This window comes from Dermacentor andersoni, chromosome 5, assembly GCF_023375885.2.
Source record: "Dermacentor andersoni chromosome 5, qqDerAnde1_hic_scaffold, whole genome shotgun sequence".
Taxonomy (NCBI): Eukaryota; Metazoa; Arthropoda; class Arachnida; order Ixodida; family Ixodidae; genus Dermacentor; species Dermacentor andersoni.
In genome coordinates this window covers 162,664,606-162,683,499 of record NC_092818.1, presented here as the reverse complement: position 1 = coordinate 162,683,499, position 18,894 = coordinate 162,664,606, and the positions used below count along the sequence as shown (strand labels likewise).

Here is an 18,894-nt window from a genome sequence, read left to right as displayed (position 1 = left end):
GCCGAGGTTGCAGCGCCCGACGGGAAAAAGTATCTCCCTCGGGGCTGCCTGCTTTCCAGAGTGAAAGACAAACTGTCTTTGACATGCGTTAATTATATTTAATGGAATTTCTTTCCCGTCCCGATTTCTTACAACCTTTATATAGCGTAGTGTACACTTGTCAAATCTTTTTTTTTTTTTTTTCATCACTGTATCCTGTATGCTTTGTTGCCAGGGTGGTGTACAGCCAAGTCAAGCATTTGCTCTGCCTTTAGCCCGTGTCTCCCGAGGCAGTATTGTACTGATGTTGTATTGAATGAGCAGAAAGAATGAATTAAAGAAAGAAAGAAAGAAAGCAGCTCGTCTTTGCTTGCTGGTCAGAGGGCATTAACGGGCATAGCTTGCGGTATACTGTGGACGGCTAGGATTAAGCCTGCAACTCTTCAACGCAACGCGCACTTAGGCCGATTGCGCTTGGCTGTCTCTCGTGGGGGCAAGCGCCGCGCGGCGCTTTTCAAGAGTAGAAGCACATGCCCCGTGAAAATGTGATATGCACGACGGTTTCGCCATACACATTTTGCGCGCATGTGCCTTTATTCAGCGGCAGGGCCTCGTTACGAAACCGCGTCCGTGCAGTGTCGCTGCTGCGGGAGATGCACAGATGCTCTCGGCGCTATGGGGGGGGTGAATACTTTCCGCTGCATTAGCGCCGCTCGGTCGAGGATGGAGTGTATCTGCAGCGCGCATCTGCGACGCGCATGCGCAGAAGCCGTAATTAACTCATCTTGCGTTCGCTTAAGCGCACATAGTTTCGTAACGCGATTTCGATCTACTTACTCCCCACATCACGAAGAGTGGGCGCCCACTCTTCTCACGAAGAGTGGGCGGCGAGGGGCTCTTGCCGCTTCTTTGCGTGACATCCGTGGCGTCGCATTGATCCAACATGACGGAGGGACGACGTCGTCGTGCTGTGGATCGTTCGCTGTTGCGCGCGATACCCGAATAATCGCGAAGGAACGCTTGTACTTACACTTTGCGTTTTAACCGTTGTACTTTCTCATACTCGCCGACGCTCTACTGCTCGATTTTATCCGCGCATTGTGATATATATATATATATATATATATATATATATATATATAGTAATTTCCTGTTTTATCCAATACGGCGGCGACACGGGGGCGTGGGTGTAGCTGAAGGCTTGTGCAGTACTGCCCGTATGCAGACGCAGACTTATAGAGCTGTGCGTAGATACATGACTGCGGGAGCGATAAATACACCCAGTGGGTTAACGGTGAAAATCCGAACGTTCTTCTGTTTATATATGCGAATATATACCAACTGAATATATGCCGACTTCGAAAGCATTGAGTCTAGGGTTGCCAACTCTCGAGTTGACGAAGTAGGAACCGGAGTTGAAGCACGACTTCATTGCCACGTGTACCAGCTCATAGGGAGCTCTCCCGGGCCCTTCAGGGGAGCCCAAAGCCGTTCAGGAGGCCAGAGCGACATAATCCACAATTGGACTACGCCCTAGCACTTTCGGCGTGTTTCGACAGTTCGCTTTCATCGCACAGATACGGTACGCGCAATCAAGCATGCGCCTTTTTGTATTGACGGAGAATGATATTTGCCGCGATTGCGAACGCCCTTGCTGCACAGTCGTGCGTTCGAGCCCTGCCAGCCGCGATGCATTGATTTGACCGGCTGCCGCCCCTCTCATCGAGCGCGCCGATCGGCCGCGCGAAGATTGATCTCTCTTCTTTTCCCCTCCAACGCACTCCTACCGTTCATCTTTCGTTCATTTTGCTTTAGTCCTCGTCGGACAGAAAGACGCTGCCGAGAACGTGACCGCTGCGGATACGGCGCGTACAGTCACCGCCGTACTCAACCCGAACACGCCTGCCGTTTTGCTTCTCCTGTGAAATGTGCTGGAGGTTTCTGGTTGTTGTGCTTTTAATGCGCTAGCAGCTTAATGCGTCTTTATTCCGAAGCATTGTAATTTCTGTATTTGCTCCTTACGGGCGCGTTTCTTAACGCTAAGCCGCTGCAGACGTGTCTTCATTGTTCAGGTTCAGACTGACGTTGGCTGTGGAATGGATGTCGGCGCACGCGGAATGCAACTTGATCGATTGGTTTTAACCCCCGGACCAGAGCAACGCTAGGGCTTTGAGAGACGCCCTAGTGGAGGGCCCCGGGTTAATTTTGATCACCCGGGGTTATTTACAGCGCACATATATATCTCAGCACACGAAAGCTTTTTTTTTTTCGAGGGGGGGGGGGGGGATGGTCATTTCGCCTTTATCCGCCGCCTCAGCTTACCGAATCCGCGACTCTTTATCAGCAGTAGATCGCCATAGCCACTGATCCACCGCGGTGTGTAAAATTCAACTTGGACGCGCCGCTGAACACTTAATCACTTACACTGGTATTCTTTCAAAGTACTATCGTCATTAATTTGGCGGAAATTTGTTGACTATTACTGGTGAAAATGAAAGCTAAGCCCCCCCCCCCCCCCCCTCCCCCCTAGTTTTCAAAAATTGCGCCGAAACTTAGCACCGCAGCACGTCAGCCTGACGTCGCGTATTTCAGTGTATATTCTCGCATTTAAGCCGTTTTCGCGCGGGTAATGTTCGCTAAGCTTGCGACCTTGAACATTGAACACAGCGCCAGTGTATGTCGTGTCTATCTTTTTGTAGTTCGTCTTAGGTGTTTGCGCTGTAACGTCAAGTTCAGAAGCTTTACTTTTACTGAACATATGGTTCATGAAGGATGCAACGTAGTCCTTATTTTCTGATGAACAAATCAACTGGACCTCGAGCGGACGCTGTCAAAACGAATGGCGTCACGTCGGGCAGCAAGAACGATGGCGCATTGGTAACTGGGTGCCTGTGAAAGAAGGTCGGGTGGTCAAAATACAGCCACAGTTTTACTTTGGAACGCGAAACCCAATTATTCTTTTGCATTTGTCCACGCATAATGATCGCGAAGTCCAGTTATAATCGATTGCGAGAGCGCATTCTGAAATGTGAAGCTGTTGCCAAGTCAGAAAAACCGTCCGGCGTTACGCGCAGGTGGTTATAACGCTTGGTATTGAGCCGCATGGAAGCCAAATTGTTGCCCGTACCAAAATCGGGGATTCAAAAAAAAAAAAAAAAAACTTCGTTAACGATGCCGAATTCTCTCTCCTAGGCAAGTGTAATTGGATTAGCTCGCGGGAGGGCTGCCGGTCGATTAGGCTGCGTGGTGCGATCGGTTTTCTTAACAGCTTGCCTCGTCACCACCGCCCTTCTGTTTCACGCATGCACGCGCCAGCAGCTACATCGCACGAGCGGGTCAGTTTGTCATACGAATGCGAGAGGCGCATTTCTCATGCGCCTGGAGCGGCTGTGGAGAGCGTAGCGGCGGTTTCGTTTCGCGCACCGGTGCCTCTTCGCTCAACCCTTCTCACACCTCCCCGCACGCACGTGTAACTTTTCTTTTTCTTTCTTTCATTGTTTCTTTTTGAAGAGCAACAGGATTAAGAGATGGCAGGAGCGAAGAGCAGAACAGGCTAACGGAAAGTAAAAGAAATTTCAGAGTCAAGGCGAACGACTTAGTGGGGATTACGAGCTAGTAGTTAGCGTCGCGTTTTCTATATGGCATCGTGTCAAGCACGCAGAGGTTTGAGTTGGTTTTCATCGTTGCCACTACCCTTTGACGAGCTCTTGGGGGCGTCACCGTGCGGCTCCTGCGGCAGCGCCAGCGCCCCGAGAGCGGAAGCGTCTTGACGCGGTCGGAAAACGGGGGGGGGGGGGGGGGGAGAGAGAGAGAGGTAGGTGTGAGCGAAAGAGAATGACGGAAACCCGTAAAGGAAGGAAGGTATGATATCGAGAGGGTTGAACTGTTTGAGCAAAGGGGAGGAAACGTAGAACGAAAAGAACAGTTTGTGGGGTTTTAATGAAGATCAAACATAGAGACAGACTGCGAGCGAGCGAGAGATTTCGCTAGGAGAACGAACGGCGATCGGCGCTATGGCTGGCGGGGCAGGCTACAGGCGAGGAGGGGTCGCTGGGGCAGAGGGAAGACGCAGGAGGGAGAAAAAGTGGGCGTATTTGTCTGGCGTCGCTGCCGCCGCGTCGTTGTGGCTGGAGGCCCTCCTGCTCCCAACGTTGCGTCTGGGCCAGACGGCGGTAACCTTGGCAACCGCTCGTCTAGCTCATCTTTCTTGGTAACCCCTTCTCTCTTCGTCTCTCTGTCTGGGCTGCCGCGCATTTTCCCGCTCGCCTTTGCTTCGCTGTGCCGCTGCTTCCTCGGCTGATTCTTGCCGGCAGTTCCGTTTGCTCCCGTGCTCGCGAGCCGCGACTGCAATGGCACGTGGAACGGTGTAGCGGCAATGCAGATGCCATCCCCCAACCGCTCCCTACACCCTCTCCTTCACCCGAGCCTCTTGCTCTTACGCTTGTTCTTACGTACGTGGTTTTATTTTGGCCGCCGCCTCCATCATCGATGCGCATGTTCACGTGCGGCCAATATTTTAGTGTAACCGTGAAGCCTTCTCTCTGGCATCATTCGCGTGGCGTGCGATATGGAAATTTGTAGTATGTAACGTGCTCTGAATGCTACGGCGGAGTAGATTCCACAATGGTGTCGAAACATTGCGCCTTGATCTTTCATTTCATGTCGTTTATCGGAGGCTCGCTGTGAGCACGCTCGAATACCGTGCAGCGACTCCAATGGGAGCCGTAGTTTTGACACCTCAGGAGGAATAGGAAGAGCGGGCTCGGGTGGACCTGCGGCATGAATGTCGGGATAACCCACCCCGTGCATAATGATTGGTGCTCCAAAGAAAGCGCTTGCGACGCATAGACTATGCATTTATTTTTCGTTGCATGTTGTTACGGTATGTTCTTTGACTGCGGCAGGAAACCTGAGGTCGCAGCTTGATGGTCGTGATGCGCGTATTCTTGAGCGGTCGAATGACGGATTACATCCTATTGTACCTCCAAAAAGTGGAACCGCGGATAGGGTCGCTGACTGGTGAGCGCGGCTGCCGAACATGGCGTTCCCTGGGCCGCGGGCTACACGCGAAGCTCGGGAAAATAGAAGTGCCTACCATTCACGCAAGCTTACTGTCCTGTGTGTGGGACGTTTACGATCGATGTAGCGCATGGAAATATGATTGTTCGTGCTTTCTGTTATGGCCGCGGGCAACGTAACGGCAGGCCATCGCGAAGCGTGTAGTTTTACTTGGAATAGCCGCAGAAAAGAGGGGCGCTGCCGAATCATGCGCTTACGTCTGTTTCTGTGTTTATTTGTATTGACTTTCTGCACACCACTGCCATACGTCGTCGAGGGACTGCAGGTGACAGCGGCGGACGTGCTTTGCTGGCAGCCGACGCGCTGCCTATCGATCGGCAGATATGCGAGCTGTATAGAGGAAAAGGGTCTGGCGAATTCTTGGCTAGTTCCGGGATTCGTTGTCGAAAAGGAATTAAATTTGGCACACTCGTGCGTGTCTGGTGTGCGCGGCATTGTCGAGAGATTTTAAGAAGGAAGGAAGCGTTTCTACCCGTATAAATGCGTAGCAGCTGTGCACAGCACATTTTATTGACAGTGCTATCAGTTGAACTCGCCGTCTTCTAGTGCGCTCCCGCATTTTTGGCGCAAAAAAAAAAAAGAAAATGACGCGGTGATAAAAAAATAAGTTGCAGTTTCGCCTGAAATGCGAAGCGTTGATTGCGATAGCAAATTAGTGGACAGCTATACGAAGTAAGGATAGTAGTTTTATCGGCCGTTTAAACTTGTAAACATTCGCTTACCAACTAAATTAACAAGCATGGTGTCACGCGCGCACAAGCAGACGTGAGCACATCTCGCTCGATGGCCGCGGAAACTCGCTGTCAAAACGCTGGAGTGAGGAGGCGCGACAGCAGCAGCGAGCGAACTGGCCTTCGTGCTGCATTACCAAGCCGCGCAAACGCAGCGCGCTGCCGACTGTGTCTCCGTCGCAGACGGCTTTCAATATGCAGCGGCCCGTGCGCGCGCGGCCGCCTGGAGTAGGACCTTACACGGAACCTCACGGCGACGCCGACGGTAGAAATGCGCTTGGAGTATCCGTATAATTTCTATCGCAATAAAATACAGTGGTGGAAGAAACCCAGAAGGAGACGCTCCCAACAGACACAGTTAGATCAGAGTTGCGATATCTTGTTTTTGGCTGTCCATTCACCAGAGTTGTAAACTTGATGCTTCGATTTCTCATCAAATTTTTTTCCGATTTTCAGTCGCTACAGAATGCGGACATTTTCTTTCATACTGGCTCTGCTATTTCTGATGGTTATGATGTAGCTCTTTATGTATGTATTCTTGCACAAGAGAGAGAGAGAGAGAGAAATGCGTTGGAACACCGCAGCCTTAGGTGCGAATTTCAAAAATAAGGCTTCGATCCCGTTTCCTCTTTGGGCAAATCACGTCTTTCCATTGAACGAGCACAGATATACTTTCAGAAGCCTAATAAACCAGTGTAATCCAACCTTAATTTAGTGCTCTTCAATTGGAAGGAACAACCAATGACAGCTAGATGCCAAAACAAAGCAAGTTTGTGAGAAAATGTGGAAGCATTTATGTTCCTGCGAAAGCTGATTTACAATTTATGTTGTTCTTTATGACATATTCCCTCCCTCAAGAACACCAAACGAATAATATTGTCATATTGCTTTTTGATTGTTTTGCAGCTCTAAACATAAAGTGAAATCAATGTCCAATCTGTGCACAGTGGACGTAACTAGACTTTCTAGCCACCATAACCAAATTATACTGTGTTCATGTTGTCTAGTCATGTCCCTGTTGGTTGTTGTTGTTGTTGTTGTCGTTGTTCTTGTTCTTCTTCTTCTTCTTCTTCTTCTTCTTCTTCTTATTATTATTATTATTATTATTATTATTATTAGTAGTAGTAGTAGTAGTAGTAGTAGTAGTAGTAGTAGTAGTAGTAGTGTTAATATTATCATCATTCTTATTTTGCAAACAGTTCTCAAATACTAATTATTATATACAGGCAAATTCTGTTCTCTGCTATTTCTTCAGATATGAGTTTTTGTTATGGATGGCATGGGAATGAGCTACACATTAAGAAATTGCTTACTGTTCATGTTGCTATCACTCCTAGCTCTTTATTGCCTCTGTAGAAGAGAGAAAGGCTCTTTTTGGTTTCATATTGTTTAGGTGACTGCACTGTAACAAGCTTAAGTAACATGGCATAATACGAACAATTTCTCATAGTACAGTAGTCTAAGAGGCTTTTCAAAGCTGAGTGTTTAGCAGTCTAATTACTAATCTAACTGACACTGCTTAGTTTGGTTAAGGGACACTAAAGAGAAAAATGCTTTCAGCTATGTTGGTAACTACACCGCGACAGATGCGGACAAAAGGAATAGATGAGATGAATGTTCAATAAAATGAAAAATTGGACGAGAAACTCGCCCAATTTTCCATCTTATTGCATTGGTAAATTATCCTTCTACAATATGAACAAATCCACTCTTGCCATGATAAAGTGCCTTGCAAGCCAGAAAAGAAGGAAGAACGAAATACAGATGGCCATGCTGCCTTAAAGTTCCTGCACCAGATCACCATGACGTCATGGATCTTTACAGTGTCTGTTTGGGCCTAGTCCATATTTTATAGGTAAAGGTGGACTATATTGTATTGTAAAAGGGCCAGTGATTAAACTTAGCCAGTTCCAAGAACATTTACTGAGCCATAGTGACCCAAATGTGAGGGGTAAAAAAAAGTTGAAATCTGTGACATCACTCTTGACATACCGGCCGTGGGGTCTTGGCATGAAATTCAAAAATTGAACTTTGATCTAAATTTTCTTTTTTAATAATCAACATGTTACTGCAAAATTAATGAATATGTAGTTTTGAAATAATACTTTATCAGTCCAAACTGGTTTAGCATTTCTCTTTAGTGTCCCCTTAAGTGATTAACTCCAGGGAAGTGCAGTCAAGGGCAGCAGAGAATCAGATGGACTTATCAGATTATGAAATCTCTGCGTATGGTAGGATTAGTTGACAAAGCACTTGTGGAGATTCCTTTGCCCTGCAGTGAAATTATCATGCACTGCTGCCGCCACCAATGGCTTTAGGCTAGTCATCTTGTACATGTTAGTTTTGTCTATCTCCCTTGCAGCAGCGGCCACTTCACAGACGGTCTGTGCATACTCGCGGCAGTCTTCGGTGCGCCTGCAGCCATCTAAGGTGGATGCGGATAGGCAGAAAGACCATGAATCTGCCGACCAGGATGACCATGATGCTAGGCGGAGCAGTGGTGATGAACATCAGCGACATCGGCAGCAGCAGAAACAGCAGCAGCAGCAACAGGTACAACAGTATCGAGAGCAGGAGCAGAATCTGGCCACAGGGGAGCTTCTGGACTCAAACACAACTGAGCGTTGCCCACGAGGCTCAAACTTCTGCTACACACTCTGGCAAGAAGATCCTACGAACAAGACGACACTGATTATTCTCACTCAAGGTAAAAGACAAATTTGGTGTGTGGGTTAACTCGGCGATTTGTGTCCAGTGAGTAAGTGCTGATGTTCACTCATCGAAGGGAAAAAAGTTAACTGGAAAACTGCATGTTGTGCACCCACTGCATGACATGCAGAACATTTCAGGAACTGTGTTTGAATTTTCTCAAATGTATAGAAGCTGCAATGACGAACTGAATTACTCGAGAATGCATTTACCACAGGAGCATGCATACAACTCGAGGTAGTATAAATATGTAAGTAATTATGAAAATTAGACTCGCTTTCTAACTGAAAGACCAAGACAATTTATCCTAATGCAAGACTGAAAGCATGTCATCTGAGGAGCTCATAACCAGTACCAGACATGCCAAAAGCTGATGCTGCTAATTTCTTCAGTGTAATGAAGTCTTGTCACTTTCAACCAGAGAAACAAAACTGAATTGGCAAAGGTTGCAATTGTCACACACTTATCGTGGGCGCCCATGAGTGGCATGACTGTTTATGCCTCACCAGCTGGCAAACATGAAATGGGAGTCCTTAACAAGCTGCGATCTGGTTTTATGAAACACCCTGTAGATTCTCAAATAGTTTTGGCTTGCATGCAAAAAAAAAAGGCCTTAAAAAATAACTAGAAAGTCAATACATTTTACTGTAATCTTAGATGGACATCTTGAAACTGCTGCTAGTTCAGGACACTTGGTAACTGGACACACCTGGCTTGAGCAGTGACCAGCTTTTTTCCTGTTATTGCAACATGTGCCCTGAAATAACTAATATGTGAGTAAGATGATGTTAATTAATTTCAGGTAATTGTTGGTGACCACACAGTTTCTGACGTCTACTGGCAAAAATAGGGTGTCACCAAAAAATGATGTCTTTATTTCTACTGCCCTGCATTTAGAAATAATTTGGCATCTTCACTGGGTACGAGTGAAGAATTTGGCATCTTCACTGGGCTTGTATGTCACAAAGATCATAACACTTTGTTTTCTGCTGCCTGATGATGAACTACAGTGTACTTTCTATGTTTCTCTTTTGTATAAGGTTGCTTACAGCAACTTTTGATGTCATGCATTCCCCAGATGGCATTTTGATAGGCTCACCACTTCGAAGGGATGCACATTTACACCTGTGCAAGGCGTTTAACTGCATAGATTATTGTACTGAACCTTGATCTCGCACTAAATACTTACCATTACATATACATACATACACGTACACACACGCACATATGCGAGGACACATTCATGCATGCAAGCCATGTCATATATGCATACTATGTGCTCCTATATGCAATCGATTTCAATAGTTTATAGGACACAAGTTCTGCGAAAAAGGCATATTTCAGGCCCGCTTTTAACTCGCTGCAAGTAAAACGGTACAACACTGTGTTGGTTGTGAACACCAGCAGAGGTAGAAAATCTGAAATGCAGGCTGCACGCCCAGGTTAAAGCAGTGTTCGGCTTTTCCTGATGTCCTGCGTCCCGCAAACTTTTGGCATCAACTGTATTGCCTGGCAGCTGCTTCGATGTTCCAACATCAGCCTCTTTGGAGGAGTGCACGCATCTGACTGGACTGCCAACCCTTTACAAAAGCAAAAATCCTGGTGCATGGCCTCATCCATCATTAACCCAGAAAGCTGTGTGCTTGATTGACTTGCTTATAATTAACAAACCTGAGAAGATCAATATAGACACCCTGTGTCTGTTACAGTGCGTGTGAGCTCTCTCTACCTTTTCCTTTTTCCTTCTTTCAATCCCTCATCCCCTTTCTCCATGCAGCACAGCCAGTACTTCTAGTTAGCCTTCATGCCTTTCGTCATTTTTTTCTCTCTCTCACTCTGCACTGTCTGGCATATTTACTTGGTTATTATGCTTTACAACAAATGCCTACCTCAAAACTTGTAGCCAGTGCCACTGTCAAAGCATGCACTACCTGTACTTTGGCAGGTTGCTGGGGCACATCAGGTGAAGTGGACTGCAAATCCTCCAACTGCATCTCTACCAAAAAGCCTTCTAAAGCACTGAACAACACAAAGTTTTGTTGCTGCCTGGGAGATTTCTGCAATCTCAATGTCACCGACGGTTACATTCCAACTGATGATGACAGCACAGAAGCATATCTTCGTAAGTTCATGCATGTGGTGTGTTCTTTGTGTTTACTGCGAAAGTACAAAAATGAAGACCATGATTCAATTATTGTGGTAAATGATCGTTTTTATGTAGCTGGCATACAGATCTGTAAACATGAAAAGAGCACAACGCAGAAGACCAAGAAAAAGAAAAAAAAAAAGGAGGAAATGGGACAACAGCTTATAACTCGTTCATTGCAGTTGCATACATACACACTGTCATTGTGGCCAGTTTATGTTTTATTAATATAATTTTTGTTATCAGTGACCACCCATCCTCTGTCTACCTCTCTACGTCTTCTGCGTTGTAGCCTTTCTTTGTTTATGCATGCTTACAATTATTTGTAAATCTCCTTTTTCATTAAGTACAGTGTATTGCATGCCCAGTACCACAACAGTAGCAGAGGGTTGTAAGCCCAGTGCCTTCTATGTTGGTTTAGAAGAAAATTTGCACATGAACTGACTTTATTGCCTTCGCTGCTAACTCTTCACGGTGCTATTTAAAAAGTGGAGTAAACAAGCTTTTCCATCTTTTCTTTTTTTATATAGCATTGCCCTATGGCGATGTCCTTATATGTTAATGGCTGTAATGTTGCTTACAGTCATCTTTTAATTATTGAGGTGAAGCCACACTGATGAGTGGAAAGGTTATAGTAGGATAGAATTGGGCTAGTTGTTATGTCATTATTGGAAAGCTAGAGGGTTCATTTGTGTCTTTTCCTTCTTTTTTGCGCATTCTCCTCGCAGTACTCTAGTTTCTCAGTAATAGAAAGGTTGTCGCTTATCAGAATTGGTAATTGGCTATGTTTTCACTTGCCGAACTTACCCAGCAATTGTGTTGCAGCTGAGCAGTACCGTGCTGAGCCAGGAGGACAGACAGTGGCGATAGTAATAGTAGGGTGCCTGCTGCTCCTAGCAACCATGGTCAGCCTAGTAGTGCTTTACTGGCGTTGCGTGTCACCAAAGCCCAAGCCTGGCCTTGACTCAGCTCACCTTATGGAGGCACCCCAGCTGCAGTCACCGATGCTGGACCTGGACAGCCTCAAAATACAGGCACGTTTTATGAGCCATGTGAAATGGCAACCTGCGCATTTTATTGGGCTACTTGCGACATTACAAATATGTACAACACTGACAAGCTCAAAGCTAGGGATGATAATTGAATGCATTGCTGACTAACACCCTTAACTTTATTTCATCACATTGCTTGCTAAACACCCAAGGGAAGAACCAGTGATGTAAAAATGAAAGGAAGTACATATACACAAGATATGGAGCAGGTGAATATGCAAAAGAAGTAACAGATTACTTGTGTTCCTGTTCTTCTTGTCAAATTAACATCACCTGCAAAAGAAACAGCAGGTCCTTATCTGTTAGGGAAATGGAGGTATTGCTAATATGGGACTCGCACATTATGTGTGTAACAGAATGTGCTAGTGCCCAGAGCTGACATGCGGCCAGAAATTTTTCACCACACTTTTCACAAGGACTTTTTCACCAGGCACATGGCTGTGCTGCTGAAAAGTACTGTGGCCTCCTTGAAATGTTGTAAAGCTACTACTCCACCCATGCTGCAATGAAGTTCAGGCAGGCAGGTTTTGAAGACTAGGTGGCATTATTATTAGAAAGGACACTCGCATACAGGGGCCAAAGCTGGGTCATGAGGAGAGCAGAGATGGTACTAAGTTTACAGCATTTCAATATAGAGCTGTTACTTGCCTATAAACAATGAAACAATATGCTTCACTGTTAAGGGTAGCTGGGTATACTGAACCTCTATTGCAACAGCTGTGACAAGCTTATTCCTGGCAGAAGGGTCTGTCCCTATGCAAGGCTGCTTGGAATGGAAAACAGTATTTCCGGAATCTGTGCAAAAAAAAAAAAGAAAAAACAGTTTAAGGCACGTTTCTGGGCATCCAGGTTCCCTGTCCATATCTGTACAGGAACGTTAAAAGTACCATGCACTTTGTCCATGAGTAGGAAGGACCATGAATGTGGCATTGCTGGTGAAAAAGTGTGTAATTGTGAAAGCCCCATGTATAATGGCATTTATATTTAATTATAGTTGTCATTTGTGCACTAAGCAGTCAGTTTTCAGCATTTGTAACTTTTTTTGGTGGTACCAGGGACATGTACTGTTATGTTTACTTTATTTTTATTCATTTTTTTTTTTTTTTTTTTTTTTGTGACACGGGTACTAGTATTATCGTGTAGTTGAAGCTTGTTATAAGGAAGTGGCATCCGACACGAAAATATCATTGTTATAGCTGATATTCATTACAAGCCTATATATATATTTGTCACATGCTGATATTGGAGAGAACATATTGATTTGCTCATTATATCACTGTTCACTACATCGATGTTTCATTTGATTGATTGATTGATGGATATTGTTTTTTGGTGCAAGGGCCAGAAATGGCCAAAGAGTGCCATGACACTTGGTGATGAATGGCAATGAGGAGATGAGTTGCAATTTGTGGATGTGAGATGGCTGTATACCAGCCTAAATGTATTCGCTGTGAATCGCGTGACATATTTATCTGTTTAGTAAAATAATGTCAATGAACAGCGAGTGCTATGGTTATAAAAGTATGTTATGAAGGATTAGTTACTAATACGTGTTAATTATAGCAGCACTAGTGCTTCGGCAGAGCCCTTCACTGCAAGGGCAGCCAGGCGTATGCTCTGTAAGTAACTGCATTGAAGCTTGGGCCTCCAAGGAGAGGCTGTGCTACAAAAAGCCTGGCCAAATGATTTCTCTCGTATTTGCTTCTGTTAAGAACTATAGTACTGTTTTAAAATTAAATAGAGGGTCACTGCTTAAAAAGGCTGCTGGATGCAGAGGTATATTACGAAGGCATAAGGAAGGGAAGTACGTTTTTCTCTCCTGTTCTACTAATGGGCACTGAACGAGTATATCGATGTTTGACTGTATATGCATAATGTACGATGGTATGCGATTCCATTTGCCGGACTGACATGTCTGGAGAATGAACCTTGCCAGGCTTGTCAGCCTTGTGCCCCTTATTTGGTTCTCCGTGTTCAAATTTTGTACGTGAGAAGACAAAACAAAAAGGACAAGTAAAAAGGTAAAATGAATGTTGACACGCTCCACAAAGACGGCAGATGTAGCTTTCACATACCCAACTTCTTTCCTGCAGGAAACGATAGGAAAAGGCCGGTATGGCTGTGTCTGCAAAGGCTCGCTGAATGACTGCACGGTGGCCGTGAAGATCTTTGCGCAGCACCACCACCACTACTATGCCAATGAGAAGGACATATACAAGCTCTTCCACGGTGACCTTCCATTCCTTCCGAGGCTGATAGGTGAGTCAACTGATGCTGGATGCTGCTAGCTGCATTTGCAAGTAGATGACATGCTATGTAGATAGGCCCTCGACTGAGCCATCTGGGGGTTGCATGAAAGTAGATTAGATTAGATTTAGCTGGGGTATTAGGCGGAGAGGTTGGAAGAATTTGATTCCTGCTACCTCTGCGTGGCCTAGTGCGCAATGAGTGATGAAAATGACTTCGAAAAAAAGAAATATACTGATGGACAGGGAAAAAAAATGAAGAAGAAAAGAAATGGTGGAGGACGCAATGTCACACTTAAGCGCTAGATTGGAGGGGGGGGAGGAAACAAATGTTGAAGTTCTAACACATGCTCATTGTCAGTACTTCGAGGCTAGGTTGCACGTAAAAGTAAATTCTGTGTAGCACATTATATTCAAACGGAAGTTGATTTACACGGAAGCGGTGGCTCGAGCAGTCACTGTGCACTGCATCCAAAGTCATGACAAATCAGTTCTGTGGAAAACGAAAGGTGGAGAAAAGTTCATGAAAGGGGAAAAAATTTTTCATCCACCTGACCGTAGCACAGAGCTAGAGAGGAAAACCATATGGCTTTCTTCTAAGGAAACTGATGGGTTTCTTTTGTAGCTTTGTGGTACAATTGGATGGATGGCAATTTTTCCATTTCATGCATCCTAATTTCAGCATCGTCTTGTGTAGAGCGTTGACGATGCTGTTGCTGTTGTTGGTGTTTATTGTCTTCGTTACACCCGCCCTGCTATGCCAGGAGAAGGCCACGGTCCGAGAATAGTCACTACAGAGAGCATAGGATTCCTGTATGACACGAGTTCTTGTATCTGCTGGCCATATAAAGGAGCTGACAAGTTAGCAGCACATGTAACATGTCCTCATCCGGTTCACTACAGGCACGTGATGGTGATTCAATGCACCATATTTTACATAGGAAGTGGTTGGTATTCAAAGGCCTAAGCTAGCCGAAATCAATCAAGCAAAGCTACTGAACATACATGTCATGCTTTTGCTGCCCTAAGTGAAACTTGTGGCTTCATAGTTATATGATGTGTTGGACTGATAACCTCTGCATTTTGTTTGTTCCATCTTTCAAAGGTGCCGATGAGCGTACATATCCTGACGGGAGGCGTGAGTGGATGCTGGTGCTGACACATGTCCCCAAGGGTTGCCTGCAGGAGCAACTGCGCAAGACCACTGTAGACTGGCCCGGCCTATGTCGGATGGCCCAGTCCATCACTAGAGCACTGGCCTACCTACACACTGAAGGTATGTTTTTTGCATCTACCACAGCGTTTCTAGAAGGAAAGCTGGAGCTGCCGTCCTTGTTTTGTGCATAGGTATGCCGGGAACTGTAATCTTTTATTAAATCATGAGGGTTTGTGCTGTTCTATCGTAAAACATGAAAAGTGTGGCAGGCTGCCAAAGTTGCAGGAAAGACTACAGGGCCAACACTCGCTGTGCATCAGTTTCAATCGTCAATTTTGTTTGCTTACTTGTTATATTTAATGTGAGTAAATAATAATGAGATATATTATGGTTAACAAAGAATTGTGATGATTTCGTTCTAATAATTAAACTTTATATGTGCGGAAATAACTGTGTGAACGTTGGAGACAAGCCTCGTTTATCCATATTCCAGTATAGTATTCCTATGGTGTCACAGTGCCTGTTAGGAAGCTTGCATAGATGGTGGCTCCAGATCTCCTTCCAAGTAATATTGTAAAAAACTCTGTGGAATCTATGGTGGTCGTTGATTGGCATAATGACAAACAGCATCTAGAGCTGCGAGATCAGAATTTTTCTTAGTCGTAGTTTACAGCCGCTTTGTCTTTGCTGTTTAGGGTGCATTTACATGAAGCAGTGTGTTTTAGAGAGCACTGAGGTCACCTTTGTCAGAAGCACAAGAAATGTCTCAAGCAATATCATAACAGTGCTGGAGTCATTTTTCCTGAAAGCATTTCAACAGAAATTTTTGCAGCATGTCAGTAGCGATGTCAGTACAGCTATTGACAGGCTGACCAGTTGGTTTGCTGTGAGAGTCTGGCTACAAGCAGGAGATATAAATTGTGTGTGACCATGTCTGAAATTCACGACAAACATAAGGGCTTTTGTCAGTTCACTATTTGTGCTATATGGAGTTGGTTAATGTTGATTACAGTCACTTCATCGTTAATTTGAGTAATGTTCTGCATTCCACTTGGAATACTGCTTTTGTGATGACAAGTCTTACTGGTTAAACCGTTAAAATGGACACATTATGAATTTGAGCCACTTAATGTGGCAAGTTTAAGAAAAGGGGGTGGGGGGCAAAGAAAAAAGAAAACATTATAAAGGGTGAAAAAATGAATGAAACACTTTCTTGTGTTTCTGCTCCTGTAATGCTTGTTTTGGTTTCCCTGTCGGAGCATACCAAGTTTACCAGGAGTAAATTCTGTAATAGTTCTGTAAAGTAATAAAATAAGCAAAAAGAAAACAGTAGCAATGCATAAGATAAGCACTGCAAAATGTCACGCCAGCCGCTGGATATACGTGCATAGTGTTTCTTCATTGGTACCAATCACTCTTTTCTTCTTCTTTTCTTTTCGTTATAGAGCCCAACAAGCCCTGCATAGCCCATCGTGATCTCACTTCGCAGAATATCTTGGTTAAGGATGATGGCAGCTGCATGCTGTGTGATTTTGGCTTTGCCATTCGAATCTCGGGTTCCAGGTACATTCAGAACGGTGAAGAGCAACATGCCGAGACCAACTCACTCGCTGATGTAAGTGTAGTGATACATGCCCTGCCTTTAGCATCTGTGCCTAGGTATTGTGCATTGTGCCATCTCTATTCGGTTGTTCATACTAATTAAATTTTCTTAATTGTCTTCTATTATAAGCTACCAAAACGAGATCCGCTTTGTAGTATGATACATGAACTGCTTTCACATACTGCGTAATGGCAGTTTTTGTGCTCCGAGCTGAATGCCTCAATGTATGTCTGCTCATGCCTTCAGCCTCTGAACTGTCTTGGCACTTTGTTCTACTGTAGTGCGTAGAACGACTTGTGTGGGAATGAAGTGACTGTTCCAGTTTGCTCCCTTTAAAATCAAAATGCCATCTCACAACTTATTTTTGTTGCAATGTATTGTTTGCACGACATTAGCACTCTATTTGTGCCAGCCAGATTCTACATTTGATCTTTGCCTACACACTCACGTGGAAGCGGCATACCAGTGCGCTACTATGTATAATCAATACAGATAAAAAATACAGCGACCAACGCCGCTGTATTCTAGACAATCAAGAATGCTAATTCATCCTCTCATAGCATGTGCCGTAAATGTGGTCATCTTTGTCTGCCATGTGTCAGCCAATCAATGTTACTGAATTGCCACTTTTGAGTGTTGCTGCATGTTTGCGTTTCCCTGCAACACCATCCAACTGCTACGTTTCTTATTAGTGGGCACATGTTGGTGGCATGCAGCTGTGTGAGGATTGCAGCGCTTTTGAGACACGCAGACCACCGTGTCCTGCCACCACGTGTGTGTTTGTGTAATATGCCCACTTGCTAAGCTCCCATGCTGGCTGTTTCAGCAGCATGTCCAAGCATGTTTGTGCCAGCTCCACTTGCCAATGCAATGATTCTTGGCACTTTGTTCACGAATTTGTGTGGCGAGTTCCCTTCCCAGCATCTGTGACATATGTCAGTGTCCTTTCTCTCATTCCTGGCTGTGTGTTCCCGATATTGGCATTGCCATGCATCATTGTTTTACTTTGTGCCAGTGTCCTTTTGGCACAAGATGAGCCTACTGTATTGAAAACTTCCCTAACATTGTTGCCACTCTATTGTTTACTGCCAAGGCATAGCAGAACCTTCTGTCCACATATGCAAAGACTGAACATTTCTTTCTTTAAAAGCTTGGAGGGCATAGAGAGCAGACATGACATGCTTTTGTGAGAGGAGTGTCTCCTGCATTCTAAAACTGTCATAGACCACAATAAAGTGTTGCCTCACACTAGGTAGTTCTGAAAGTGAAAACATCTGTGGCGTGCGACGCTCAACACTGTCCTTATTTTTGTTCTACCTCACCAAGGTTGGAACACTGAGGTACATGGCGCCAGAGGTGCTCGAAGGTGCAGTCAACTTGCGAGACTGCGAATCTTCGCTCAAGCAGGTGGATGTCTACGCACTTGGTCTGGTCCTCTGGGAAATAGCCACTCGGTGCTCTGACCTTTACCAAGGTAACCATAATTTATAGTCTGCGAACACCTAACATTAGACTATGCATTTCCATCCTGCTTTGTGCAATCAGGCTCATAGGCTGTTGCAGACACTTAACAGCATCAGTAAACACTTAAATAGCTGTGAGCAGCTGCTGGAAAAATTTGTGATGTCGCAGGAAGGTGGCGTTGGAATGTCATGGTGACAATGCCTTGCATCTGTGCGGAGGAAATTTTGTCGTTATTATTTGGGGATGCAGTTGCTTCTGCAAGATTTCACGTAACAAGCTCCGGATGCATTGGCACCTATGGGTGATGGCGTTCCTGGCACAACGCTGAGCATGCTGTCTTGACACTTCGCCAGAAATTAATTACCATCGATTTATGGTAATTCGACACTGACAGGACCAATTAAAACTGGTTGAATTATTTGGTAGGTGGAACTAAACAAGAGGCAGGAGAAACATAAAATCACACTGCTGATTTATTTGGCAGCATTTGCCCTGATTCTAACATGCCCGAACCGAATGTGCACCCAATATTTATGGGTGCAAAGTAGAAAACTAATGTAAAAATCATATTAGAGCACCAAAATAAAGTAGAAATCAAATACGCACCAGATTTTTAGCAAGAAACCTTGGAATGCCTCCAATTCTGAAAATAAGAAAAAGACAAAGCCAGCAAACTTTACCTTCACAGAATGGAAATTTATTTACCTATGTCCATTGTCATCACTCTCA

General features: G+C 44.9%; 1 protein-coding gene across 2 annotated transcripts in view; it reads left to right on the top strand.

Annotated features, from left to right (window-relative positions):
• wit (kinase protein wishful thinking) overlaps window positions 1-18,894 on the top strand; it is a 121,794-nt gene that overhangs the window by 85,785 nt on the left and 17,115 nt on the right. The window contains exons 2-8 of one of the 2 annotated variants that reach the window (XM_055071239.2): window positions 8,155-8,496; window positions 10,444-10,620; window positions 11,470-11,678; window positions 13,790-13,955; window positions 15,048-15,218; window positions 16,544-16,713; window positions 18,028-18,175. In XM_055071239.2, the coding sequence (XP_054927214.1) occupies window positions 8,155-8,496; window positions 10,444-10,620; window positions 11,470-11,678; window positions 13,790-13,955; window positions 15,048-15,218; window positions 16,544-16,713; window positions 18,028-18,175 (1,383 nt within the window). Of the gene's footprint in view, window positions 1-8,151; window positions 8,497-10,443; window positions 10,621-11,469; window positions 11,679-13,789; window positions 13,956-15,047; window positions 15,219-16,543; window positions 16,714-18,027; window positions 18,176-18,894 lie in introns of both variants that reach the window. The other variant, XM_055071238.2, reaches the window with a different exon arrangement.